The 27,989-nt window shown below is 40.0% G+C and overlaps 1 protein-coding gene across 7 annotated transcripts in view; it reads left to right on the forward strand.

Moving 5' to 3' along the window:
- Positions 1–17,837, forward strand: part of LOC308081247 (NACHT, LRR and PYD domains-containing protein 3-like) — a 57,302-nt gene extending 39,465 nt beyond the window's left edge. For 2 of the 7 annotated variants that reach the window (XM_080457630.1, XM_080457629.1), the window contains 14 exons: positions 235–317; positions 1,095–1,140; positions 1,388–1,630; positions 2,062–2,106; positions 3,497–3,541; positions 5,048–5,110; positions 5,371–6,356; positions 6,420–7,318; positions 9,124–9,297; positions 10,847–11,020; positions 12,595–12,768; positions 14,311–14,484; positions 16,041–16,214; positions 17,593–17,837. In XM_080457630.1, coding sequence (XP_080313756.1) covers positions 315–317; positions 1,095–1,140; positions 1,388–1,630; positions 2,062–2,106; positions 3,497–3,541; positions 5,048–5,110; positions 5,371–6,356; positions 6,420–7,318; positions 9,124–9,297; positions 10,847–11,020; positions 12,595–12,768; positions 14,311–14,484; positions 16,041–16,214; positions 17,593–17,677 — 3,285 coding nt within the window. In that variant the 5' untranslated portion in view covers positions 235–314 and the 3' untranslated portion in view covers positions 17,678–17,837. The remainder of the gene's footprint in view (positions 1–234; positions 318–1,094; positions 1,141–1,387; positions 1,631–2,061; positions 2,107–3,496; positions 3,542–5,047; positions 5,111–5,370; positions 6,357–6,419; positions 7,319–9,123; positions 9,298–10,846; positions 11,021–12,594; positions 12,769–14,310; positions 14,485–16,040; positions 16,215–17,592) is intronic. The other 5 variants (XM_080457631.1, XM_080457632.1, XM_080457634.1 and 2 more) reach the window with 5 other exon arrangements.
- Positions 17,838–27,989: the final 10,152 nt, after the last annotated feature.

Raw genomic sequence — 27,989 nt, forward strand, 5'->3', positions numbered from 1 at the left:
GTTCAAAACATATTACAGTTTGGCAGTTGGCAGGCACAGCAGCCCGTCAGAACACAATACAGTTACAGTAAAACATTAGCAGTTAGCACAGCGGCCAGAACATAATACAGTAGACTATAGCATGGCAGCCCATCAGGACATAAACAGGCTGGCACCACTAGTTCCTAGCCTTTATCACCATTGTTTCTATTTTCTCTCCCTGACAAAGTGGTTTTATTTTTATTTCCATTTCAGACTTGACATGACAGAAAAGACAAGTTGCTGATCTGGTGAAGCAGGGTCGTTGGTGGTTGGTGGTTTGATTGAGCAACACAATGGTACGTTTGAGCGATTTTTCCTACCATACCATACAAGACATAAACAAGGGATAATTGATAGTGAGCCAGCCATTGTTGAGAAATATACCGGACAGGGTGATAGACCCTGATGCAAAGCGGAGGGTTCTTTATCACCCTGAGGGGGTTTATGTCTCAACAATGACCGGCTCACTGTCAATCACTACTTATTACATGGCTGCTTAATAAAGCAATTCATTATTTGACCCAAACATACCAAGAAAACGATTTTATTGATTTGAAAGGATTTAATTACGAACAGTATGAAAGTAGTCTATTAGATTATGCCAGGCGTATCCAGTGTCACACTGTCGGCTCGCAGAAATCAGATCGTTAGTGTCATAATCATTCTTCAGTGTACTGTTTAGCAGTAAATTGCATTGTGTTTATCTACTTGGCGCCACCATGTTGGATATGGTAATGGTATGGTATAAACTGTATATATATATATATATATATATATATATATATATATATATATATACATATATATGTATATATATATGGTATGGTATAAACTTAGATATGGCAAAAACAAATCACCATGGGCTGATATGAACCATGAGCTCAGGCTCTGTCCATAGCAGTGGTTTGTTATTGATAGCAGCGGTCATTATTTAAAAATAACATACCACTGAATTCAGTGATTGACCAATCACAATCAAGCATTTAACCAGTGTAATAACATTGCTTAATAGCGTTCAGTGATGATATGATATAATAAAATGACTGTTATGTACAACACTTTGTGTACAATAGGATACTGGTGTCGACTTGACTTCAGAAAAAATGGATGAAGCAAAAGGTGAGCTTTTTTGTCAGTAATATAGTTCAATGCTTGACTTGACCATTGAGTAAGGTGTTTACTTGTGCTACCTTTGAGTGTATATCCTTAATATCTTATTGCAAATATATAAATGCCCCCAGTTGTAACGCTTTATCTATGTGGGGATGTAGAGATGCAGAGCTTTATTTTTCATTGATATAATGATGTAATTTTCTCTGATAAATGTACCGCCAATTAACCACTCTATTTTTTCTGTTGCAAACAGCACATGTTGTGATCCAGCACAGGGCAGACTTTATTCAAAAGGTTGTCACAGTGATGCCTATTGTAGACAGTCTAGGAAACATGGTCCATCCTGAGCTGTATACTGGGATTCAAGCGGAGAAGACGAGACAGAACCAAATGAGGAATCTGTATACAACTGTACTAGATCCAGGGGGAACACGTGTCAAAGCAGCATTTTACGATGCCCTTAAACAACACCAACCCCACATGTTGGATAGTTGTGGTAAGATCAAATGTCAATAGATTGTTTTTCTCCACTTCACTTTAGTTTAAAAGAACAAGGGCCAGCACACGCAACAACATTATAAGTATCATTGGGTGGATGTGTTTCACCAAGACAGCCTTCATCAGCTCCTATCTTTGCGTAGACACATCTATAATTCATCATATCAATATTTCTAAACAACATAGCCTACTATACATTATAATGTAAATGTACATACTGTATAATAAACATTTAATACAAAGTATTTGTCATGAAAGAAAACTAATCCAAAATACATCATTGTGAAGTAATGTTTCAATATGGTCTGGTCAACTGCTCCAGGGGCCAACATGCATTTGTTATCAAGTAAATGTGGTATTTCTACTGGAAAGATATGAACATATGTCCACTCAGAGAAACAACTTCATAATCCTCCTCTCCTTATGCAGGACCTGTACTTCCATCAGAAGACTCAGCTAGCAATCAAGCCTCAGGTGAGTTATGAAAGAATCTGGGCAGAGATATTTTACTGATGAGAATGATCTTATACATTGATTTATTTTTTTAACTGCAAATACTCTAGATCAGTGGTTCTCAACCTTTTCAGGCTGCAACCCCCTAAATTAATTATATTTGAACTGGGGACCCGCCCCAAAATAATTAAATATGAACTGGGGACCCCCCAAAATAATCATATTTGAACTGGGGATGCCCCAAAATAATTATATTTGAACTGGAGACCCCTAAAATAATCATATTTGAACTGGGGACCCCCCACCCCGACAAGCAATTGGAATTGTAGTAGTCGAGGCATTACATTTAATTTGACTCGGTTCCACAGATAAATATTGTGAAAATAGCCGATTTACAAGCTCACAACGCCTCGCCACACTTATCAGCATTTTAAAAAAAAAGTTTTTCTTATATTATTTTACAATTTGGCCAATGTTTGACCAGTTTCTATAGTATAGTTTGTTGATTACTTTTGATGAAGTAATGGTCTTTTTTCATTTCATTTAATTTTTTAGGTATTTAAAAGGTCTTAACAGTCCTTAAATTGTTACTTTACTGTCATGTAGGAACCCCCCCAAAAATCATGTGGGGACCTCCCTGGTGGTCCCGGCCCACAGTTTGAGAACCACTACTCTTGAAAGCAGTATAAGCACGTTTATTCAAATCTTTGACAGGATGGGAGGGAGTAAGAAAATCTATTTGCATCTTTAGCATGATGGAGAATGGTAACACAGCCTTTATTCACAGCTTTAACAAGATTGAAAGTAATACATTTAAATGTAATAGATGGAAACAATGTATCTTGCATCGATGCATCAATTTTAAATTGAACGATCCAACTACACTGCTAAGTAAACAGCAACTGCTACTTCTAGTGTGACTTGCATCAATCTAAAAGAGCTTAGCAATATAAATCATTGATTGTATCAACACATACTAACACATACTAATGACAGTTTAAAAGAACAAGGGCCAGCACACGCAACAACATTATAAGTATCATAGGGTGGACTTGTTTCAGCCAAGACAGCCTTCTTCAGCTCCTATCTTTGCATTACTAGACACATCTATAATCCATCATATTAATATTTCTAATCAACATAGCCTACTGTACATTATAATGTAAATGTACAAACATTTAATACAAAGTATTGTCATGAAAGAAAACTAATCCAAAGTACCTCATTCTGAGGTCATGTTTCAATATGGTCTGGTCAACTGCTCCAGGGGCCAACATGCATTTGTTATCAAATAAATATGGTATTTCTACTGGAACGATATGAATGTCATTTTAGTCAGACACAAATCACATGCAATGAATGTCATGTCAACTCACAGAGACAATTTCATAATCCTCTTCTCCTTATGCAGGACCTGTACTTCCATCAGAAGACTCAGCTAGCAATCAAGCCTCTGGTGAGTTATGAAAGAATCTGGGTCGAGATATTTTACTGATGAGAATGATCTTATACATTGATTGATTTGTTTAACTGCAAATACTCTAGATCAGTGGTTCTCAATCTTTTCAGGCTGCAACCCCCCAAATGAATTATATTTGAACTGGGGACCCCCCCAAAATAATTAAACATGAACTGGGGACCCCCCAAAATAATCATATTCGAACTGGTGACGCCCCCAAATCATTACATTTGAACTGGAGACCCCTAAAATAATCATATTTGAACTGGGGGACCCCCCACCCCCGCAAGCACGTAGTCGAGGCATTAGATTTCGTTTGACTCGGTTCCACAGATACATATTGAGAAAATTGCCGATTTACAAGCTCAAAACGCCTCGCCATGCTTATCAGCTTATCAGCTATTTTCAAAAAAATATCTTTCTTATATTATTTGACAATTTGATCAATGTTTGACCAGTTTTTATAGTATAGTTCGTTGATTACCTTTGATGCAGTAATGGTCTGTTTTCATTTCATTTTATTTTTTAGGTATTAAAAAGGTCTTAGCTGTCCTTAAATTGTTACTTTACTGTCATGTAGGGACCCCCCCCAAAAAATCATCCGGGGACCTCGCTGGTGGTCCCGACCCACAGGTTGAGAACCACTGCTCTAGGAAAGCAGTATAAGCATGTTTATTCAAATCTTTGACAGGATGGGAGGGAGTAAGAAAGTCTAATAGCATCTTTAGCATGATGGAGAATTGTAATAAACTCTTTATTCACAGCTTTAAAATGATGGAAAGGAATAGATTTAAATGTAATAGATTGAAACACATTTTACCAAATGACAAAATGTGTCACTTGCTTTCACATTCCTTGCAATGAATTGTATGTAAAGTTGTAACTTTTTTAGTGATTGCAATGTTAGTTAGCCCAATCTTTATGGTAGAGTATGTTAATACAACATAACATAACATATACAATTAGGGTGGTTGTATTTGGTCTCCCAGCTTTTTGTTGAAACATTTAGATCATGTGTCTGGTTTGACACGACTGGTTAACAAATGCCTGAAGGTCAAAATTTGATTTCTTCCCTGAGACAGGCAGACAGGCTCTAATAGCTCAGTGGCAAATATTGCAGCACTGCTGCCGGAGGCCCTGCTTTAAATGTCATTCATTTATAAAAGCAATAAAGTCATGTTGAAACGTTATTGTTGTCTTATCTTTAAATCAAATAATAGAAAAGGATCAATAGCAGTATTGATAAAGACTGCTATTAAGATATTAAGATGAAGATCATTAAGCAGTATAAAAAATCTTATCAGCAACACAAATGCTGCTTTATCCAGATATTGATTTCAAATAAGTTTTGGCTAAATTACTCACTTAATCCTATTATATCGCTCTAAATGCGGCAATATCGCCCTTGTATCGTATCGTCAAACATGCATCGTAATGTGTATCGTGTGTGTGTGTGTGTGTGTGTGTGTGTGTGTGTGTGTGTGTGTGATCCTGTAATCCTAGATGTCAGTAATGTTCCAGATACTCCAGGGAGCAGTGCAGCTTCCTCTCAGAGTCCAAACGATGGTAAACATTCATCCATTTATTTCAACAGGATACATTCAGGGACCCATAGATTCACTCACTTTCTGCACGGACACACACACACACACACACACACACACACACACACACACACACACACACACACACACACACACACACACACACACACACACACAATTCAAAATAACAGGCGTTGGAGTTTGTTTTGTTATTCATGACCTTAAAATAAACATTTCTATAATGTCTATCAATAACAAAAGGAATTGTATTGTTTCTTACAGATTTGCTGGTGAAAACACAAGGGAGTGAACAACAACGGATTTCATTCTACCAAAAAAAGTTCAAAACAAATGTTGAGGACCCCTTTGCGTGTGTACCTGCAGGGACAGTCCAAGTGAGGGACAAGCAGGAATTTGTAGGAAACTACACATATGTCAGCGTCATACAAGTTCAGAGCACACAGGTCAGCAGTGAGCATGAGGTCACACAGATGGGGATGAAGAAAGCAGGCCAGGAGATCAAAGTCAGTGAAATCTTTAAATCACCCTCTGGACAAAACATTCACATAAGAACAGTGATGTCCATTGGTATCGCAGGAGTTGGCAAAACCTTTCTTGTGCACAAGTTTATCTCTGACTGGGCAACGACAGAAATGCAACATCCCCATCTCATATTTGTGCTCCACTTCCGCCGGCTAAATTTGCTGCAAGGAAAAAGGTTTAGTTTGGCACAGCTAATTCACAAATGCATCAGCGCAGCCACATGCATCCCGGAAGAGGCTCTTAATTACATCTTCACAACACTGCAAGAGTCAGGAATCTCTAGTTACGACAAGAGTCCCTTCAAACTTTTGTTCATCCTCGAAGGATTAGACGAAAGTCGGCTGATACTAGACTTCAATACTGACCATGACTGCTCTGGTCTCACCTCACTGGAGGTCCTACTGGTAAACCTGATGAAAGGGGAGCTGCTTCGCTGTGCTCACATCTGGATAACCACACGCCCTGCAGCGGCCAAACAGATCCCTTCTCGCTTTGTTGACATAGTGACAGAGGTGAAAGGGTTCAGTGATGACAAGAAGAAGGAGTACATCATGAAGAGATTCAGTGATGAGAACCAGGCCAAGAGAATCATCTCACACATCACTGCATCAAAGAGCATACACATCATGTGTGAAGTCCCAGTCTTCTGTTCGATCACTGCCACAGTTCTGCAGAAGATATTGAAGACAGACGAGACAGGAGAGCTGCCCAACACCCCGACTGAGGTGCCCAACACCCCGACTGAGGTGCCCAACACCCCGACTGAGGTGCCCAACACCCCGACTGAGGTGCCCAACACCCCGACTGAGGTGCCCAACACCCCAACTGAGGTGCCCAACACCCCGACTGAGATGTACTGCCACTTCCTGTTAGATCAGGCAAGGAGGGATGGGGAGAAGTATGAGACACAGGCTGATAGAACTGTTCTTCTGAAGCTGGCCAGACTAGCATTTGAACATCTGGAGACAGGAAACCTCATCTTCTACCAAACAGATCTGAAAAAATGTGGTCTTGATGTTAAAGAAGCCCCACAGTACTCAGCCTTGTGCACAGAGATCTTCAAAAAAGACAGTGATTGCTTCAACGAAGAACCCGTCTACTGCTTTGTTCATCTGAGCATTCAGGAGTTTCTAGCTGCAGTTTACCTGTTCCACTGTTTCAGAAAGAGGAAGATGAATGAATTACATAAATTCCTGGACTGGAAGATATTCCTGAAACCTAAATGGACCCTGGATTACTTTCTGAAGAAAGCCATGCTCAAAGCCCTGGAGAGTGAAAACGGCCACCTGGACCTCGTTGTGCGTTTCCTTCATGGCCTCTCACTGGAGTCCAATCAGCGTCTGTTGGAAAGCCTGCTGGGTCAGACAGAGAAAAGTCCAGAGAGCGTCCAGAAAGTCATCCAGAACCTGAAGGAGATGAACACTGATGCCTCTCCTGACAGATGTATCAACATCTTCCACTGTCTGATGGAGATGAAGGACCAGTCAGTATATCAGGACATCCAAACATACATGAAGTCAGAGAGCAAGAGGGGGGAGAAACTCTCTGAGATCCAGTGTTCAGCTCTGGCCTACATGCTGCAGATGTCAGAGGAGGTTCTGGATGAGTTGAAGCTGAGCACATTCAACACATCCTTGGAGGGGCGTCGGAGACTGATCCCAGCTTTGAGGAACTGCAAAAAGGCTGAGTTAGTAGTCATGTCAATATCAACACATTAGAACAGTCAAAATCATTCTAAAGCCCTTCAGTCATTGTATACATTTTGACTTGCTTTAATGTAGTTCTGTTATCTGTTTGGGTTATATATGATTGTTTTGACTTAAAGGTATATTTCACTTTAAAAAAAACTTTGGGTCATTTTATCGTCTACTCAGGCTTTTGTGAGCCCCCCAGACTGTTTTTAAGTTGCTTGATTTAGTATTTAGATATTTGATAATCATTTTATCAGACACGCCCCCTTCCTATACAAACCCATTATAACTTCAAACTCCATTTTTAACCTGTTAGATTCATCAAAAACACCCGTCCTTGGTTCTGGTGACTCACCCTGCCCTCCTAATACGTGAGGGGGCCGTGTTTTTTAGATTACTTTTTTCATTTATATTAATGAATGTTTTTATTGTAATGTATAATTTTTTTTTCATTTTCCAAAAAAATGTAATAATAATAAATGAAAATCACGGCCCCCTCGCATATTAGGAGGCCAGGGTGAGTCACCAGAACCAAGGACGGGTGTTGATGAATCTAACATGTTAAAAATTGAGTTTGAAGTTACAATGGGTTTGTATAGGAAGGGGTCATGTCTGATAAAATGAATATCAAATATTTAAATACTGAATCAAGCAACTTAAAAACGGTCTGGGGGGCTCACAAAAGCCTGAGTAGACGATAAAATGACCAAATTTATTTTTTAAAGTGAAATATCCCTTTAATATATTAAACAAAAAACACTTCATGGTCATTATAAATGCAACAAAATTACAGCAAGACCTTGGTTTATGTGCAGCCTATATACATATTATTACATTATTATGTTTTTGCTCCTGTATCAAATATTGTTTTCATACATATTATTAATACTAGCCTTAGTTGTTGTACTATTAGTATTATGGCCCATCACAACAAACAGATGATGATTTGGGACAGATTTGAACATCTGTCAATATTTTACATCAACCAAGCAACGTTACATGTTGACGACTAACCTGCCTGCTGCGCTCCGGGAAATCTAGAAGGTGCTCTGTCACCACAAATACAAATACCTTTTTTATTTTAGGCAATGTATTATTAATTCAACTTTCACATTTTCCACTCAATGTCCCTTCCTGCAATGGAAAAGGACTTAATTATTCACTGTTAGAAAAATGGCCCTTGAGCCAGGTGATCTGACTCTTACGCTCACTACGTTAGTATACCGAGGACTTTGGAGATTGTTTGATATGCCACTCAACACCTACAACAGCAAAGCTTGGAAAGAGATAAACTGCATCATATTTTAGAGGGAAATCTCAATGTTTCAATCGCAATGACTTGACTGACTATCATCCACTACATCAGTGATATTATTTACAGCATCACTGCACACATTTTACTATTGTTACAGTGTGTAGACCTTCTATATAGTATATGTATTTAGCCGCGGACGCCCATCTCAAAATATTTTGTTCCAGGGACCCCCCCCCCAGAAGCAAAGATTTGAGTTACAAATGTTCGCTTTAAAAATATATTCAAAGATTTGCACACATTTCCTCGATTTTTCAAAAATAGCAGATCTACAAGCTCGTGGCGCGGCACTCGGTGCCGCGCTATGAGCTTGTAGATCTGCTATTTTTGAATAGCCAAAGTGTAAAATAATGCTTTTTAGCTCAAATCTAAAAATGACACAGAAGCGTCCCAGGTCTTAAATGTGTTAAATGTGTTATAAAAAAAAGGACTTGACCAAAGACAGTTAATAAGACAGAATAACATTTTCATGTGTTCATCTCCATTCAGGTTGTATGACTGTGGACTCACAGAGAGATGCTGTGACGATCTGGCCTCCGTTCTCAGCTCCAGCTCCTCTAGTCTGACCTTCCTGAACCTGTCTGGAAACGAGCTGCACGATGCAGGCGCTAAGCGTCTCTGTGTTGGACTGGAGAGTCCACATTGTAAACTGGTGGATCTCCGGTAAGTAGTCCTCAAGGTTGTCACAGTCCTGTCTTTTTCTTCAAGCCTGTCTGTCTCTCTCCCTGGTGTCTTTTCTTTGGCTTGTAAATCTATGTTGCAGATTGGTCCAGTCAAATTGACTGACATCACGTGATGGATATGAGTCCAAAAATACACAAACTAATTAAACTAATACATTTTCACCTTCCAAATTGTTCCGACTTCATTTATGTATTTATTTTATGTTTACCAAACAGAAAATGTAGTAGTTTTCCCTGTTCCATGACCACCACGGTACCACCATGACACATTATATAATGCAAGAGTTTTCAAAGTGGGGTCCGGGGACCCCTTGAGGTAGTTCCAGGGGGTCCGCATCAAAATGTGATAATAATAGCACCAACAACTGTTCAACCACTTTAACTCTATATCGGCTATTTGAAATCTACAAGCTCACAACATCTTGCAACTTTAACAACATAAATGGTGTATGGGGGTCCATGGCACAACATATTTTCAGATGGAGGTCTGCGGCGATTGAGCATTTTCATGTGACCAAAATATGGACTCCTGGGTTAATGTGGTTAAAAGAAGAACATCTTATTTTCCCAGGCCTGTGTGTGTGTGTGTGTGTGTGTGTGTGTGTGTGTGTGTGTGTGTGTGTGTGTGTGTGTGTGTGTGTGTGTGTGTGTGTGTGTGTGTGTGTGTGTGTGTGTGTGTGTGTGTGTGTGTGTGTGTGTGTGTGTCTGTGCATGCATGCCATGGTGGAAATACTTAAAGGGATAGTTCACCCAAAAAATGACTTATTTTCTACCAATTACACACCCCATGAAACATTGAATACATGGAGATTTTTTTAGTTTTTGTCACATTCCTAAGCCAATAATTTGATGACCGGCGGAAAGATGCTAATGTTTCCAATAGGAGACTCAAAGTTGACACTTTGACTCTCCTACCGGAGCCACCGACGATCATCAAATTATTGGCTTAGGAATGCAACAAAAAACAAAAAATCTCCATGAATTCAAGTCTACATGGGGTGTGTAATCGAAAGGGAAAAAAAGCCATTTTGGGGGTGAACTATCCCTTTAAAGTGAAAGTACTCATCACACAGAATGTATACAAATATTAAAATAAATGTAATGGCAGATCTACAAGCTCATAAAGCGAAAAAAACTTTTTAATTTCAAGGACCCCCAAAATGTATATGTATTTAGCCGCAGACCCCCATCTTAAAATATTTTGATCCAGGGACCCCCCCCAGAAGCAAAGATTTGAGTTACAAATGTTCGCTTTAAAAATATATTCAAAGATTTGCACAAATTTCCTTGATTTTTCAAAAATAGCAGATCTACAAGCTCGTGGCGCGGCACTCGGTGCCGCGCCACGAGCTTGTAGATCTGCTATTTTTGAATAGCCAAAGTGTAAAATAATGCTTTTTAGCTCAAATCTAAAAATGACAAGAAGCGTCCCAGGTCTTAAATGTGTTAAATGTGTTATTAAAAAAAGGACTTGACCAAAGACAGTTAATAAGACAGATTAACATTTTCATGTGTTCATCTCCATTCAGGTTGGGGCAGTGTGGACTCACAGAGAGATGCTGTGACGATCTGGCCTCCGTTCTCAGCTCCAACTCCTCTAGTCTGACCATCCTGCACCTGTACGATAACGAGCTGCACGATGCAGGCGCTAAGCGTCTCTGTGTTGGACTGGAGAGTCCACATTGTAAACTGGTGGATCTCCAGTAAGTAGTCCTCAAGTTTGTCAAAGTCCTGTCTTTTTCTTCAAGCCTGTCTGTCTCTCTCCCTGGTGTCTTTTCTTTGGCTTGTAAATCTATGTTGCAGATTGGTCCAGTCAAATTGACTGACATCACGTGATGCATAATGAGTCCAAAAATACACAAACTAATTAAACTAATAAATTTTCACCTTCCAAATTGTTCCGACTACATTTATGTATTTATTTTATGTTTACCAAACAGAAAATGTAGTATTTTGTCCTGTTCCATGACCACCACGGTACCACCATAACACATTATATAATGCAAGAGTTTTCAAAGTGGGGGCCGGGGACCCCTTGCGGTAGTTCAAGGGGGTCCGCATCAAAATGTGATAATAATAGCACCAACAACTGTTCAACCACTTTAACTCTATATCGGCTATTTGAAATCTACAAGCTCACAACATGTTGCAACTTTAACAACATAAATGGTGTATGGGGGTCCATGGCACAACATATTTTCAGATGGAGGTCTGCGGCCATTGAGCATTTTCATGTGACCAAAATATGGACTCCTGGGTTAATGTGGTTAAAAGAAGTACATCTTATTTTCCCAGGCCTTTGGTCAGTTAGGTGTGTGTGTGTGTGTGTGTGTGTGTGTGTGTGTGTGTGTGTGTGTGTGTGTGTGTGTGTGTGTGTGTGTGTGTGTGTGTGTGTGTGTGTGTGTGTGTGTGTGTGTGTGTGTGTGTGTGTGTTTGTGTATTTCTGTACATGCATGCCATGGTGGAAATACTTAAAGGGATAGTTCACCCAAAAAGTTACTTATTTTCTATCAATTACATGCACACCCCATGAAGCATTGAATTCATGGAGATTTTTTTTGTTTTTGTCACATTCCTAAGCCAATAATTTGATGACCGGCGGAAAGATGCTAATGTTTCCAATAGGAGACTCAAAGTTGACACTTTGAGTCTCCTACCGGAGCCGCCGACGATCATCAAATTATTGGCTTAGGAATGCAACAAAAAACCAAACAATCTCCATGAATTCAAGTCTACATGGGGTGTGTAATCGAAAGGGAAAAAAAGCCATTTTGGGGGTGAACTATCCCTTTAAAGTGAAAGTACTCATCACACAGAATGTATACAAATATTAAAATAAATGTAATGGCAGATCTACAGTACAATCTCATAAAGCGAAAAAAACTTTTTAATTTCAAGGACCCCCAAAATGTATATGTATTTAGCCGCAGACCCCCATCTTAAAATATTTTGATCCAGGGACCCCCCCAGAAGCAAAGATTTGAGTTACAAATGTTCGCTTTAAAAATATATTCAAAGATTTGCACAAATTTCCTTGATTTTTCAAAAATAGCAGATCTACAAGCTCGTGGCGCGGCACTCGGTGCCGCGCCACGAGCTTGTAGATCTGCTATTTTTGAATAGCCAAAGTGTAAAATAATGCTTTTTAGCTCAAATCTAAAAATGACACAGAAGCGTCCCAGGTCTTAAATGTGTTAAATGTGTTATAAAAAAAAGGACTTGACCAAAGACAGTTAATAAGACAGATTAACATTTTCATGTGTTCATCTCCATTCAGGTTGAGGGAATGTGGACTCACAGAGAGATGCTGTGACGATCTGGCCTCCGTTCTCAGCTCCAGCTCCTCTAGTCTGACCATCCTGGACCTGTCCTGGAACGAGCTGCACGATGCAGGCGCTAAGAGTCTCTGTGTTGGACTGAAGAGTCCACATTGTAAACTGGTGGATCTCCAGTAAGTAGTCCTCAAGTTTGTCAAAGTCCTGTCTTTTTCTTCAAGCCTGTCTGTCTCTCTCCCTGGTGTCTTTTCTTTGGCTTGTAAATCTATGTTGCAGATTGGTCCAGTCAAATTGACTGACATCACGTGATGGATATGAGTCCAAAAATACACAAACTAATTAAACTAATACATTTTCACCTTCCAAATTGTTCCGACTACATTTATGTATTTATTTTATGTTTACCAAACAGAAAATGTAGTATTTTGTCCTGTTCCATGACCACCACGGTACCACCATAACACATTATATAATGCAAGAGTTTTCAAAGTGGGGGCCGGGGACCCCTTGCGGTAGTTCAAGGGGGTCCGCATCAAAATGTGATAATAATAGCACCAACAACTGTTCAACCACTTTAACTCTATATCGGCTATTAGAAATCTACAAGCTCACAACATGTTGCAACTTTAACAACATAAATGGTGTATGGGGGTCCATGGCACAACATATTTTCAGATGGAGGTCTGCGGCCATTGAGCATTTTCATGTGACCAAAATATGGACTCCTGGGTTAATGTGGTTAAAAGAAGAACATCTTATTTTCCCAGGCCTGTGTGTGTGTGTGTGTGTGTGTGTGTGTGTGTGTGTGTGTGTGTGTGTGTGTGTGTGTGTGTGTGTGTGTGTGTGTGTGTGTGTGTGTGTGTGTGTGTGTGTGTGTGTGTGTGTGTGTGTGTCTGTGCATGCATGCCATGGTGGAAATACTTAAAGGGATAGTTCACCCAAAAAATGACTTATTTTCTACCAATTACACACCCCATGAAACATTGAATACATGGAGATTTTTTTAGTTTTTGTCACATTCCTAAGCCAATAATTTGATGACCGGCAGAAAGATGCTAATGTTTCCAATAGGAGACTCAAAGTTGACACTTTGAGTCTCCTACCGGAGCCGCCGACGATCATCAAATTATTGGCTTAGGAATGCAACAAAAACCAAACAATCTCCATGAATTCAAGTCTACATGGGGTGTGTAATCGAAAGGGAAAAAAAGCCATTTTGGGGGTGAACTATCCCTTTAAAGTGAAAGTACTCATCACACAGGATGTATACAAATATAAAAATAAATGTAATGGCAGATCTACAAGCTCATAAAGCGAAAAAAAACTTTTTAATTTCAAGGACCCCCAAAATGTATATGTATTTAGCCGCGGACCCCCATCTTAAAATATTTTGATCCAGGGACCCCCCCAGAAGCAAAGATTTTAGTTACAAATGTTCGCTTTAAAAATATATTCAAAGATTTGCACACATTTCCTCGATTTTTCAAAAATAGCAGATCTACAAGCTCGTGGCGCGGCACTCGGTGCCGCGCTATGAGCTTGTAGATCTGCTATTTTTGAATAGCCAAAGTGTAAAATAATGCTTTTTAGCTCAAATCTAAAAATGACACAGAAGCGTCCCAGGTCTTAAATGTGTTAAATGTGTTATAAAAAAAAGGACTTGACCAAAGACAGTTAATAAGACAGATTAACATTTTCATGTGTTCATCTCCATTCAGGTTGTATAACTGTGGACTCACAGAGAGATGCTGTGACGATCTGGCCTCCGTTCTCAGCTCCAGCTCCTCTAGTCTGACCATCCTGTCCCTGTCTGGAAACGAGCTGCACGATGCAGGCGCTAAGCGTCTCTGTGTTGGACTGAAGAGTCCACATTGTAAACTGGTGGAGCTCCAGTAAGTAGTCCTCAAGTTTGTCAAAGTCCTGTCTTTTTCTTCAAGCCTATCTGTCTCTCTCCCTGGTGTCTTTTCTTTGGCTTGTAAATCTATGTTGCAGATTGGTCCAGTCAAATTGACTGACATCACGTGATGGATAATGAGTCCAAAAATACACAAACTAATTAAACTAATACATTTTCACCTTCCAAATTGTTCCGACTACATTTATGTATTTATTTTATGTTTACCAAACAGAAAATGTAGTATTTTGTCCTGTTCCATGACCACCACGGTACCACCATAACACATTATATAATGCAAGAGTTTTCAAAGTGGGGTCCGGGGACCCCTTGAGGTAGTTCAAGGGGGTCCGCATCAAAATGTGATAATAATAGCACCAACAACTGTTCAACCACTTTAACTCTATATCGGCTATTTGAAATCTACAAGCTCACAACATGTTGCAACTTTAACAACATAAATGGTGTATGGGGGTCCATGGCACAACATATTTTCAGATGGAGGTCTGCGGCCATTGAGCATTTTCATGTGACCAAAATATGGACTCCTGGGTTAATGTGGTTAAAAGAAGAACATCTTATTTTCCCAGGCCTTTGGTCAGTTAGGTGTGTGTGTGTGTGTGTGTGTGTGTGTGTGTGTGTGTGTGTGTGTGTGTGTGTGTGTGTGTGTGTGTGTGTGTGTGTGTGTGTGTGTGTGTGTGTGTGTGTGTGTGTGTGTGTGTGTGTGTTTCTGTGCATGCATGCCATGGTGGAAATACTTAAAGGGATAGTTCACCCAAAAAATGACTTATTTTCTATCAATTACACACCCCATGAAACATTGAATTCATGGAGATTTTTTTTGTTTTTGTCACATTCCTAAGCCAATAATTTGATGACCGGCGGAAAGATGCTAATGTTTCCAATAGGAGACTCAAAGTTGACACTTTGAGTCTCCTACCGGAGCCGCCGACGATCATCAAATTATTGGCTTAGGAATGCAACAAAAAAACAAACAATCTCCATGAATTCAAGTCTACATGGGGTGTGTAATCGAAAGGGAAAAAAAGCCATTTTGGGGGTGAACTATCCCTTTAAAGTGAAAGTACTCATCACACAGAATGTATACAAATATTAAAATAAATGTAATGGCAGATCTACAAGCTCATAAAGCGAAAAAAACTTTTTAATTTCAAGGACCCCCAAAATGTATATGTATTTAGCCGCAGACCCCCATCTTAAAATATTTTGATCCAGGGACCCCCCCAGAAGTAAAGATTTTAGTTACAAATGTTCGCTTTAAAAATATATTCAAAGATTTGCACAAATTTCCTTGATTTTTCAAAAATAGCAGATCTACAAGCTCGTGGCGCGGCACTCGGTGCCGCGCCACGAGCTTGTAGATCTGCTATTTTTGAATAGCCAAAGTGTAAAATAATGCTTTTTAGCTCAAATCTAAAAATGACAAGAAGCGTCCCAGGTCTTAAATGTGTTAAATGTGTTATTAAAAAAAGGACTTGACCAAAGACAGTTAATAAGACAGATTAACATTTTCATGTGTTCATCTCCATTCAGGTTGGGGCAGTGTGGACTCACAGAGAGATGCTGTGACGATCTGGCCTCCGTTCTCAGCTCCAGCTCCTCTAGTCTGACCATCCTGGACCTGGACCGTAACGAGCTGCACGATGCAGGCGCTAAGCGTCTCTGTGTTGGACTGAAGAGTCCACATTGTAAACTGGTGAAGCTCGAGTAAGTAGTCCTCAAGGTTGTCACAGTCCTGTCTTTTTCTTCAAGCCTGTCTGTCTCTCTCCCTGGTGTCTTTTCTTTGGCTTGTAAATCTATGTTGCAGATTGGTCCAGTCATTTGACTGACATCACGTGATGGATATGAGTCCAAAAATACACAAACTAATTAAACTAATACATTTTCACCTTCCAAATTGTTCCGACTTCATTTATGTATTTATTCTATGTTTACCAAACAGAAAATGTAGTAGTTTTTCCTGTTCCATGACCACCACGGTACCACCATAACACATTATATAATGCAAGAGTTCTCAAAGTGAGGGGGTTCCAGGGGGTCCCCATCAAAATGTGATAATTATAGTAGTAGTAATAGTAGTAAATTAAAACTACAATATTTGCTTCTGAGATGTAGTGGAGTAGAAGCAAAAGTATTGACAATTACAAATACTCCAGTAAAGTAAAATAATACCTCAGAATTGCACAGTACTTGAGTACATACTCTGTTGCTTTCCACCACTGTGTGTGTGTGTGTGTGTGTGTGTGTGTGTGTGTGTGTGTGTGTGTGTGTGTGTGTGTGTGTGTGTGTGTGTGTGTGTGTGTGTGTGTGTGTGTGTGCGTGCGTGCGTGCGTGCGTACTTTGCAACTGTCTGCTAGTTTAATTGTTTTATTGGCTTAAAGGGATAGTTCACCCCCAAAATGACTGTTTTGCTATCGATTATAGTCACCTCATGGAGACTTGAATTCATGGATATATTTTATCTAACAAAGAGCCCCCCCCCCCTCCCTATGACAAAATCTTACCCCCCTCCTGACAGAGGCTAAAATCGCCTATGCTCTGTCTGTCTGTCTGTCTGTCTGTCTGTCTGTCTGTCTGTCTGTCTGTCTGTCTGTCTGTCTGTCTGTCTGTCTGTCTGTCTGTCTGTCTGTCTGTCTGTCTGTCTGTCTGTCTGTCTGTCTGTCTGTCTGTCAGTCAGTCAGTCTTTGTCTCTCTCTCTCTCTCCCTCTCTCTCACATCCAAGCATACACACACACACACACACACACACACACACACACACACACACACACACACACACACACACACACACACGACACACACACACACACACACACACACACACACACATACACACACACACACACACACACACACACACACACACACACACACACACACACACACACACACACACACACACACACACACACACACACACACACACACACACACACTCCTGGTAGACTCTGTGGTCAGATCAGTTCATAGTGATGTTGAGTTCTAATATGTTATAACTATAATAATGTGTTTAGCTTTAGTTTTCTTCATGAATATACAAATAATCCTTTTCTATTCTCCATTCTCTTGTATTCATTTGTTTCAGGTTGGAGTACACCAGCCTCACAGAGGAATGCAAAGAGGAGTTATCAGTTCTCAGCTCCAACACATCCTGTAAGATAACATTCTAAAACTGTCCAACACATCAGTGTGAGAACTGTGTAGCTGTGATGTGAGCTGATGTGGGAGGAGAGTCACAGTAGCAGATGTGTCATTAGTAAGTCAGCAGCACACACAGGGTTAAATGTGGTGTCAACAAGGAGCATGATCTGCTTGGCCTGCAGCCCACCTGCTGGGACCACCAGGGGGGTCCCCAAATGATTTTTGTTTTATTTTAGGAGTGGGGGGTGGGGGGGGGTAAACAGATCAACATACAGTAAACTGTAAGTGTATCTGCAAACTAATTACTTTTGACCATTCTGCATAAAAAATGGTAAAACGTTGGCCAAATTGTCAAATATTACCTAAGAAAGAGGCAAATACAGTAACTCCTACAATTCCAAGTGCTTGTCATGGTGGGGGGTCTACACACCCTGATGAAGACCACTGTTCAAAACCTTCATCATCAAAACCACTGTCAATGTTTGTACAGCAGTCTACACACCCTGATGAAGACCACTGTTCAAAACCTTAATCATTAAAACCACTGTCAGTGTTTGTACAGCAGTCTACACACCCTGATGAAGACCACTTGTCAAAATGTTGATAAAATAAAAGTATATAAATGGAGTTACATTGAGTGCGTGCTATTCTTCTCTGTTTCAACTCATCACTGTACCTACAGTTTATACATGTTATTTAATACATAACAAGTGTTTTTACAAATACAGCTCCAAACAAATATGTACATGTTGATAATAATACCATCAACAATGAAGGTGCTTGTAATAAGCATTAATTAACATTTACCATTAACTAATCTTTGTTTTATGGTTGTTTGTCACGTGTTGTTCTATGACTCAAAGTGGACCACAATGGAAACAAGACTCAGCTTTTTTAAATGGAGATTTTTTAAAACAATTATTATATTCTATTGACAGTTGATAAGGCACTTGTAAAGTCCTTAAAATATGCTTACTAACCTTATTAAATGTGAATAAGGCTGATAGGGTTAAAAAGGTACCCTATAAATAGGGCTGAGCCCAAGAAAGATGAAGAGATGGTTTGATGAAGAGATGGTTCGCACACGAGGACAGTACAAGTTACAGACAAGAATAACAATCACACACTAATGATCCAATAACAAACAATGGCATTTATACACAGTTGAACTTCAATGACATCAGACATAGGTGCATCCTCATGATTGGCTTTAAGACCCTCAGACGTAGGATGGAGTCGTAGGATGGACAGGCGTCTGGCTGTCATAATAATAAGTTGTTGTTCATCTTATGGTGTCCTTGTGTACAATTCTCGGTTCCATAAACAAGTCATTCCTTCGATATCATAGGGACATGTGCTCGGTTTTATCTGTGACAGGATGACAGCTGACAAAGGGAATTAGTGACGATGTCAGGTCATGCAGAGATATCGGTCATTGTACAGAGATACAGGTCATTAGGACATTAAACACACCATTTGACATTAAAGCACAAAGCGTTGACCAAGACAGGTTTTTACTGATTGGAAACATATGGAGCCGGCACCAGATAGCAAATATGGAGCCAGCTACATGGCCTTGGTAGGGAAAGTATAGTAGAGTTACAAAAAGCATGTTTAAAAGACTGAAGTACAGGCCCAAAAATACATCACTATATTAATTTGACTGGTTAGATTGATATTTCTAGATCATATCAATCTGGTCCACAAAACATACAGTTTTAACTCCATCAAAGGCTATATAAGTCGTAATAATAATAGCATTGCAAACACACGTATTGATAAGATGTACTTATAAGAAAATGGGGCTCTAGCAGTAAAACCCATAATATTAGACGTGGCTGAAGTTAAAACAGCTCATGCTTGTTTCTTTGTCAGCTGTAGGTGAGTTGGCTGCTGAACCTCTGCCTTTCTCCCACATCACATAGTGACACAAATAAAGCATCTAAATGAGCTGGAGTGAATGAATAAGCATTGGTTTATGAATTGTGATAACAGAATACTACATCATCTATACAACACTTAGTAGACATGGTTGAAACATGTTCTCATCTAAGCTTTAGTAAGAAGAGAAGCATAGGAGAAACACATTTCTTCCTTTCATACACACTCATAAAGGGGAGAGCGTGAACTCAGTCCCCCACTAGCAGAAATGATGCAGTGGAGATTCCTCTGTTTGAGGGATTCACAGTGGTGAGTGTGGTCTGAGTGCAGAGGGACTATGCCTTGTTCAGGGTGAACATCCTTGGTGATCAACATTCACCCCGGACATTTTACTCATTATGGATATCAACTGACGGCCAAAAAGTACTCGTTCTCTCCAAACACAGACATTGTCAAATGCAGTGGTGGAAAGTAACTAGGTACATTTACTCAAGTACTGTACTTAAGTACAAATTTTAGGAATTTCTACTTTACTGGAGTATTTAAAAATGTATACATTTACTTCTACTCCACTACATCTCAGATGAAAATGTTGTACTTTTACTCCACTAGAATTATTTGAAAACTTTAGTTACTAGTTACCTTGTAGATTGTTATTATTATTACAAAACAAACATTACCCACTTCAGCCCAAATTTTGGTGATTTGAATGATTGAAGACACCAACAGAGCATGGAAGAACGTTCTTTACTAAAAACAAACCATACAAAGGTCTTTTAAATGATCTTTTTTTGAGGTCGGGCATTGCCAGGCATGCAAACAGCCCCGAGGTGAAAAAGGTGACAACATGTTGTTTTCTTTCGGGTCAGGTGTCACACAATTGCCCTATTTGGGTTCAAAAAGGTGCCTGTAGCTGAAAAGTGACACTTTTGCATGTCTGCATTGCATCTACATTATCACACACACAGAAAAGGGCTGCATGAGAAAACATCAACAGACTACATTATAGCTTCTGGGACTCGTGAAAACACACACGTTACAAAACAATGCAATAAAATAACTTTTTGATAGAAAATACACCGCTCCTTTCTCATTTACATTTGTTTTGAATAATGATATAAAGTCTCTTCTGGAATGCCTAAAGTATGGGCGTGTACAAAGTGAAATCCTGATGCTAATTTAACTCTAAAGGTCCTTACACACCGGCGAATATGCGAATATACGCAAAATTCGGACTCGTTCCGAATAATTAAAAGACGCTTTTTCGCTTCACGAAACTGATGTGGACGCTTGCATTGACTTTATAAGCTTTTTTTAAAAAAAGTATTTATTCGCATGAAGAATTCGCCCCGGTGTGTAAGGACCTTTAACGTGTTCAAATTGACCAATAAAGGGTCCATGTTAATTTACACTCCTGCTTTTGCTGTGTAACTGGCAGTATCTAACTAGAAAACAACTGTGACAATAGCAAATTACAGGCTAAATATTGACCACCTGGCTATAATTTATATGCTGTCATACAGCAGTTTAATACATCAGACTTAAAGGTGCTGTAAGTGATATTTTTAAAACTACGTTTCTTTGTTAAAACGTTACACTTAATAAAACTGTTAGGCAGGTTTCTGAACTGTCCACAGCCCTCCTCTGAGACACAGTGAGTAGACAGAAATGGTGCCATCTCATAATGAGCATTAGTGAGGACCAATTATATGGAGATACGGTTGAAAAACGTTCTCCTTTAATCCGCTGAAACGTTACATAAAGAAATGCAAATTTTTATGGTACTATAAAATGTGAGGCGGGAACTTTTCTGTCTGCTTTGATTCTTTATTTATACTTTGTTGGACGATGGGAGTATAAAACCATACCCAACATAACACACATAATTTCCTATAGATTACCTCATATATATTGTTATTAAAAAAATGACATTTGTCAGCAAATGGTGTCATGGAGCTCTTCCATTAAAGGGTCTACACCATGAAAATCACTTTTTTCTTGTTTTTTTGTATTTTTTGGGGTCCCCAGTGTCTCTTGTACCCCAAAAAATGTTTTTTTTTTAAATTCAGTCATTCCTTCTCATTTCATGGATTTCCAGAAATGTTTATGAGGTCACAAACATTATTGATGGCAAACCCAATGTTAAATGAAAAGTGCCCGAATCGCTCCGAAACTTTTTCTACCCCCCTAAGTGGGGGTCTACGAACAAATACTTCGGGCTCTGATTTTGGCTCCGCCCCCCGGAAGTGGGTGAAACAGGCACCTCAAACACTTGGTGGAATTGTTCAAAAATGTTCAAAGTGTTTTTTTTTCGATTTTGTATTTTTCTTAGATGCTTCTTTTTATGCAGATTTTTTCCTTTTTTTTTTTTTTTGAAATATTTTTTTTTATTAACAGACACAATTGACTTGGGATGAGTATATCTGAGTGATGATTTAGGCTCAAACCTTTTGAAAAAGGTTTGAGGGACATACACCATATGATATTAAATATAAAAAAAAAAAAAAGAAATCATGGTGTAGCTCCTTTAATGGTGTGGTCGACACGCAGACAGAGAAGTTACTGCTACAAGATAAGGCATCATACACTAAACATAAAATGACACCAACTAGGCTCTATGTACAGGACATTGTGTCTCTTCCTTACTTCCTTCACAGGCCTTACCACTTAAACTAATTAAGGCTCTGATCCATTTAGTGTAGCACAGTGGTTCTCAAACGTTTTAATTTCAAGGACCCGGCCATAACTCTGAAAGGGTACAAATAGAACCATCCATTTGTACACTCTCAGAGTTACACACCCGTAAGGGGCCATTTGGAAGCTCCCTCAAGTGAAATAAGGCTAACAGATTTGAGTGTCACTGCGTAATGAGGTTGCACATTTATGTGCACTGCACACAGGAGTTAGTGAGGCATATTTCAGCATTAAGGTGCGCTTCACTCTGCTCACCCGGGTCAGAATGGTTTATTTGATTACGTGCATGTAATGTAGTGTATTATTTTATTGTTACCCACTGTATTAATGTATTGGTCCCTTGAACTGTTCACCTTGACTGCCATGTCAGGGCATTGTTGAGTGCAGTATAGCCTACTAATTCTGTTTATTTTGCAGTGAAACTATTAACCTGATGCCTTGGTGTGGTGTTCTACCTGCTCTTAATGATGCACCGTATGGAGGCAAAAATGTGATTGTGTTAAAGGACCAGTTTCCTATTGGCAGTGGCCTAATTTGTGTATATATATTTAATGTGAAATACATGTTATATTGTGTCAATCATGTATCTTCACTAAGCCTCCCAAACCAGTTTTTAAGCTCTGTTTTACAAACATGTGTTTTTAACGTTAAAGCCTTAAATGGTGTTTGACAGTGTTTGACAATGTTTGATAGTTTGTTGGTTACTTTTGACGTAGTAATGGTCTTATTATTAGTTTTTGTTTTTATTTAATTTTAGAAGTCTTAAAAGTCCTTAAATTGTAACTTTAAGATACCCTGTATACACTTATACTGTATGTTAGTTTGTCCCAAAATCATTTGGACCCTTGGGGGTCCCGACCCCCAGTTTGGGAACCACTGCCATATAAGAAGGCACAAATCAAATTCAATATCAACTTTTGTGCGTGCGTGCGTGCGTGCGTGCGTGCCTGCCTGCCTGCCTGCCTGCCTGCCTGCCTGCCTGCGTGCCTGCCTGCCTGCGTGCGTGCGTGCGTGCGTGCATGCCTGCCTGCCTGCCTGCCTGCGTGTGTGCGTGCACTTGTTGTTAACTAGTTGTACGAACGCTTGTTTTATTGGATCTTGTTTAGTCAATACACTTATTTGTTTTAGCTCTTGCTCATTTGATTTTGCTGTTTTGTCTCATCTGTTTAAGAAAGTAGGTAGCTTATATATTGCACTTTTACCTTAACGCTAGGTATACAGTACTCTTGGTTGCTTGTTTTTGCAGAAAATGCACTTAACACTTCTGGTGATTAGTAGTTTTCGTTCCCTACCTATGTTGAATACACTTATTGTAAGTCGCTTTGGATAAAAGCGTCTGCTAAATGACTGTAATGTAATGTAATGTAATGTAATGTGTGTGCGTGTGTGTGTGTGTGTGTGTGTGTGTGTGTGTGTGTGTGTGTGTGTGTGTGTGTGTGTGTGTGTGTGTGTGTGTGTGTGTGTGTGCGTGTGTGTGTGTGCGCGCGTGCTTTATTTTCATTTACATTATCCCCTATTTGACATCCATTTGATTCTAGACCATACGTTACACAACGGGCCCCCGTTTAAGGATTTTATCATAGAGCCCAAATAATTTTTTTTGATCCAGAATGACACATTATCTACTGATGTAAAAAGCCCTTATTCAATTGAGTCATATCTCAGTGTCATAACTGAAGTTGTTTCACTCATGATACGATTTATCTTTAATAAGAGATACATGCGCCAGATAATCCCCACATATAAAACACCAAGAGAGTTCAAAAACGTGTTCTGTTGGCACATCCCTTTTATTGCACCTCCAGTCATTCAGTCATAAGTTAATACACAAAATAATTCAGACCTCTGAGTGTAATTCTGATTGCAGTAGCCAGGACAGGAATTTCAGGAAGGCCACGAAGGCCATGGCCGTCTTTGCCCCTCAGTTTTGCCCCTCAAAAAACTGGCATGCCCTGAGGCCACAGTGGCCTTAATGCCCCTGCTGACTGTACCACTTTCTCCTCTGTCTCTTTCTTGTCATGTAGACACACACACACACACACACACACACACACACACACACACACACACACACACACACACACACACACACACACACACACACACACACACACACACACACACACACACACACACACACAAATTATAACTCAGCATCTCACGCTATAACAGCTTATCCTGTACGGAGTGCGCCCCCTGCTGCTGGTGCTGCTCAGTTGCTATTAATAAACGTCCAAAACAAGTTTCAAGTTCAAGTTAAAATGCATGCAGCGCTGGCAAGAAATATGGAAAAGACAATGAATACATCTAAAAAAAATCAAAGCGTGGTCTTGCTGTGACTATGACTTGCTGTATATTTGTCAAAGGAGAAGAAGAACTCAGATTAAAGCCATTTTATGAAAATGTGTTTTTTAAGAGTTAAAAGAGAACACTGAGGCAGCCTGTGTGATTTCCAGTGGAGCTTTATTCCACATTGTTATTGCTTTCTGTTACCAGCCTTGTCCTGGGGACCGAGAGTAACAACGGCTGATCAGTGTTGCCAGATTTTGTGAGAGAAATCATGGTCTAGGAAAACAAGCCCAAAAGAAGCAACTATAGGGCACTAGGACAAATGAGCACTTTAAACCTACATACTGTATACATTGAAAACAGCAGATCTACAAGCTCACAACGCAATCGCAATGCGACGTGTTGTGAGCTTGTAGATCTGCTATTTTCAAAAAATCTTGAAATAAAATGTGGAATATTTGGAAGATATTTGAAACATTCTGGTACGTGGTATCACTCCCTGGCACAATGTTCAGATGGGGCTATAGGGACAACTACATATTAATTTGGGGGTCCATGACATGAAAATATTTGAGAACCACGTGTTAAAATAAATTTACAAAATGGTGAAGAAAGTCCAAATAAGCAACTACCAATATTTACAAGCAACTTCACAGAAAAATAAGCCCAACGTCGCTTATAATAAGCGGACATGGCAACACTGCTGCTGATCTATAGATTACAGGGAGGTGTCTACAGTATGTATCAAAGCCATCCCACCAGACTATGGGACAGTTCCCACCTGTCAGCCATCTGGATGTTGAAGAAGCCCTGAACCCTGTCACCATGACAACCATCAGGATGTGGTCACCATGACAGCCGTCACACAGGCTTTGTCACTTAATGTACATTAGACCTTGAATACACTTTGATATCTGCTGCTAAATGTGTTGTCTCTACTTGCACAAGAGACTGTGAAATTCTGCCTCATTTATTTCTATTTTGACCATGCATGTATTATGCACTGTATGTAAAGATATAAGATATCTGACAATGTGCCTTGTTATCTGACTTTTAGTTCTGTATCATTTATGATTATTCTTGAAACTGCAAAGCGTTGGGAGCTTGTACAAACAAATTCACCCACTCTTGCACTTGTAAACGTGTGACGTGACAATGAAGTTGAAGTTGAAGTTGTATCATGCTGACGTGCTGAAAGATGCGCAGCAACAACAATAATGAGAACAATAGCAATATCAATGCATTTCACGTTGTTAGGGTTTTGGTTTATAGTCTAAAGAGCCGGGCAGCATGTCTCATGAGCATGTTCACTCTATGAATACTATCAATCAACCTGAATGAATGAATGAATGAGTGAGTGAATGAGTGAATGAGTTAAGGATAAGGATAATTCCTTTTAACAGGACGTTCATGAAAGTCCTTGCGGGCTTGTTTCCAATGAGGGCCTGTGAGCAATTAGGGGTTAAGAGTCTTGCTCAGGGACAAATTTAATTTCATCGACACATATGCTGGCGTGGCCTGGAATCGTACCTGGGGCAACCAGGGCCTCAGGCTCCCTAGGCGGGCTCACTAACCACTCAGCTATGGCCGCCCGCTAATGGATGAGTTAATGCTCATCCATTAGCTTGCAATAGTCATGTGATTAAAGGTTGATGAAAGTACTGTGCACATGTTTGTTGGATGTTGTTTTCAGTAGAATTAGTCAAACCTATACAGAAGTAAAGCTGTGTGTGTGTGTGTGTGTGTGTGTGTGTGTGTGTGTGTGTGTGTGTGTGTGTGTGTGTGTGGGTGTGTGTGTGTGTGTGTGTGTGTGTGTGTGTGTGTGTGTGCGCGTGCATGTGTGTGTTTGTGCGTGCGTGTGCATGTGTAGCATGTTTCTCTCTCTCTCTTCCTTTCTCTCTACTGTTTAAATAAATTAGTTTAAAACATGCATTCTTCACTTCCTCATTCACTGTGTTCTCTCTATCAGCCATGGTCCTGTACACACATTTTGGGGGGCAGGGGCTCAAACACAAAAATCGGGAGGGGGAACTCACCCCACGACACACACTGTTCCCACCCTCATATGTTCACACTGCTGCCATTCATTTCAACCCAAATTATGTTCAGAACATCAGACCTGTTTAACCACATGAACTTTATTCTGCGGCCAACATCCAATGAGAATCACGTTGATAAAACGTGAGAGGTGCAGAGAAGTCAAACTGAGACCATGTGTAAAGAAGCTGCATTTCAAGGTCAAAGAGGTCAGGGTCCATGGACACATCCTGTCAGCAGAGAGACTCAGGGAAGACATGGAAAAAATCTGGGTGATCCTGGAAACCCCCCTCCTCACCCCCAGACACCACAGCAGTGCAGCGGTTCCTAGGGTTTCTACCTACTTCGCAAAGTTCAAGTCACTATATTCTCCAAAGTATATTGACCATACGGAGACTAGTAGACAAGGATGTCACGTGACATGACACTGGATACCTGGAGAGTGGCTCAGGATGTGGAGTCTTGGAATCGGAAGGTTCCAGGTTGAATTCCTGGCTCCTTTTGGCTGCGTGCCGAAGAGTCCTTGAGCAAGACACTGAACTTAACTGCTTCCCCGCTGCTGTGTGAATGTAATTCACACTGTAAAGCACTTTGAGTAAGGCTGGCCTTACACTACAAGACTTTTTCAGTCTTAAACGATTTTGAAATCGGGTATCATCACACACTACACTTGAACTACTCTTAGAACACTATTATTACACTTAGAACACTATTAGAACTTAGAACTACTAAGTAATCAAGGATTTTAGTTTTTGTCTTTATTTAACTTCAAACAAATATATATATATATATATAACTCTCTACGGGACCAGTATCCTGCATGATGGCGGCAGCAGCCGGGCGTGGGGCTGCTAGCTTCTCCGGCCGTACTAAGCCTGAAGTGTACCGCACGACAGATAATAAGGTGATTGTGGAAGATGAACTATTGAACTTCCTTGTCATCAAAATGAAAACTTTGAATCATGATGACATTGTCTTGCTGGCCTCAAATAACTTCAACTCGGAGTGGATCGAAGCCTCGAAGAAACTACTGTTTGAGATGTGTCCTCAAACGGTGCAGCGCTGTGTTGCTCATAAAGGAGTGCAGAAGGATGCAAACAACATAAAAACATGCTTGAAGGTGCTAAATGAATGTGGGGAGAATATACCAAGATTCGTATCCCACTACCTGGATGCGCTCCCACCAGTATCATATGACCACATTGATGTTTCGGCATTGCTGGGGCGGATGGAACAGCTGAATAAAGATATGTGCTGTGTGAAAAAAACGCTCGAAGCTCAAACAGATGCCTGTGAGGGGCTACGGGCGACAACCATGGCCATAGACGACAGAGTGTCGGCAATCGAGAGGCCCCGTGGACAGACCAGCGTGGACCCAGGGGCTGGGTATGTGAGGCCATGCAAGAGACAGAGGCCAGCAGCTGAGAACGCCGACCAGGA

The sequence above is a fragment of the Gymnoscopelus braueri genome (genome assembly GCF_963280865.1).
Source record: "Gymnoscopelus braueri genome assembly, contig: SCAFFOLD_144, whole genome shotgun sequence".
Classification (NCBI taxonomy): Eukaryota; Metazoa; Chordata; class Actinopteri; order Myctophiformes; family Myctophidae; genus Gymnoscopelus; species Gymnoscopelus braueri.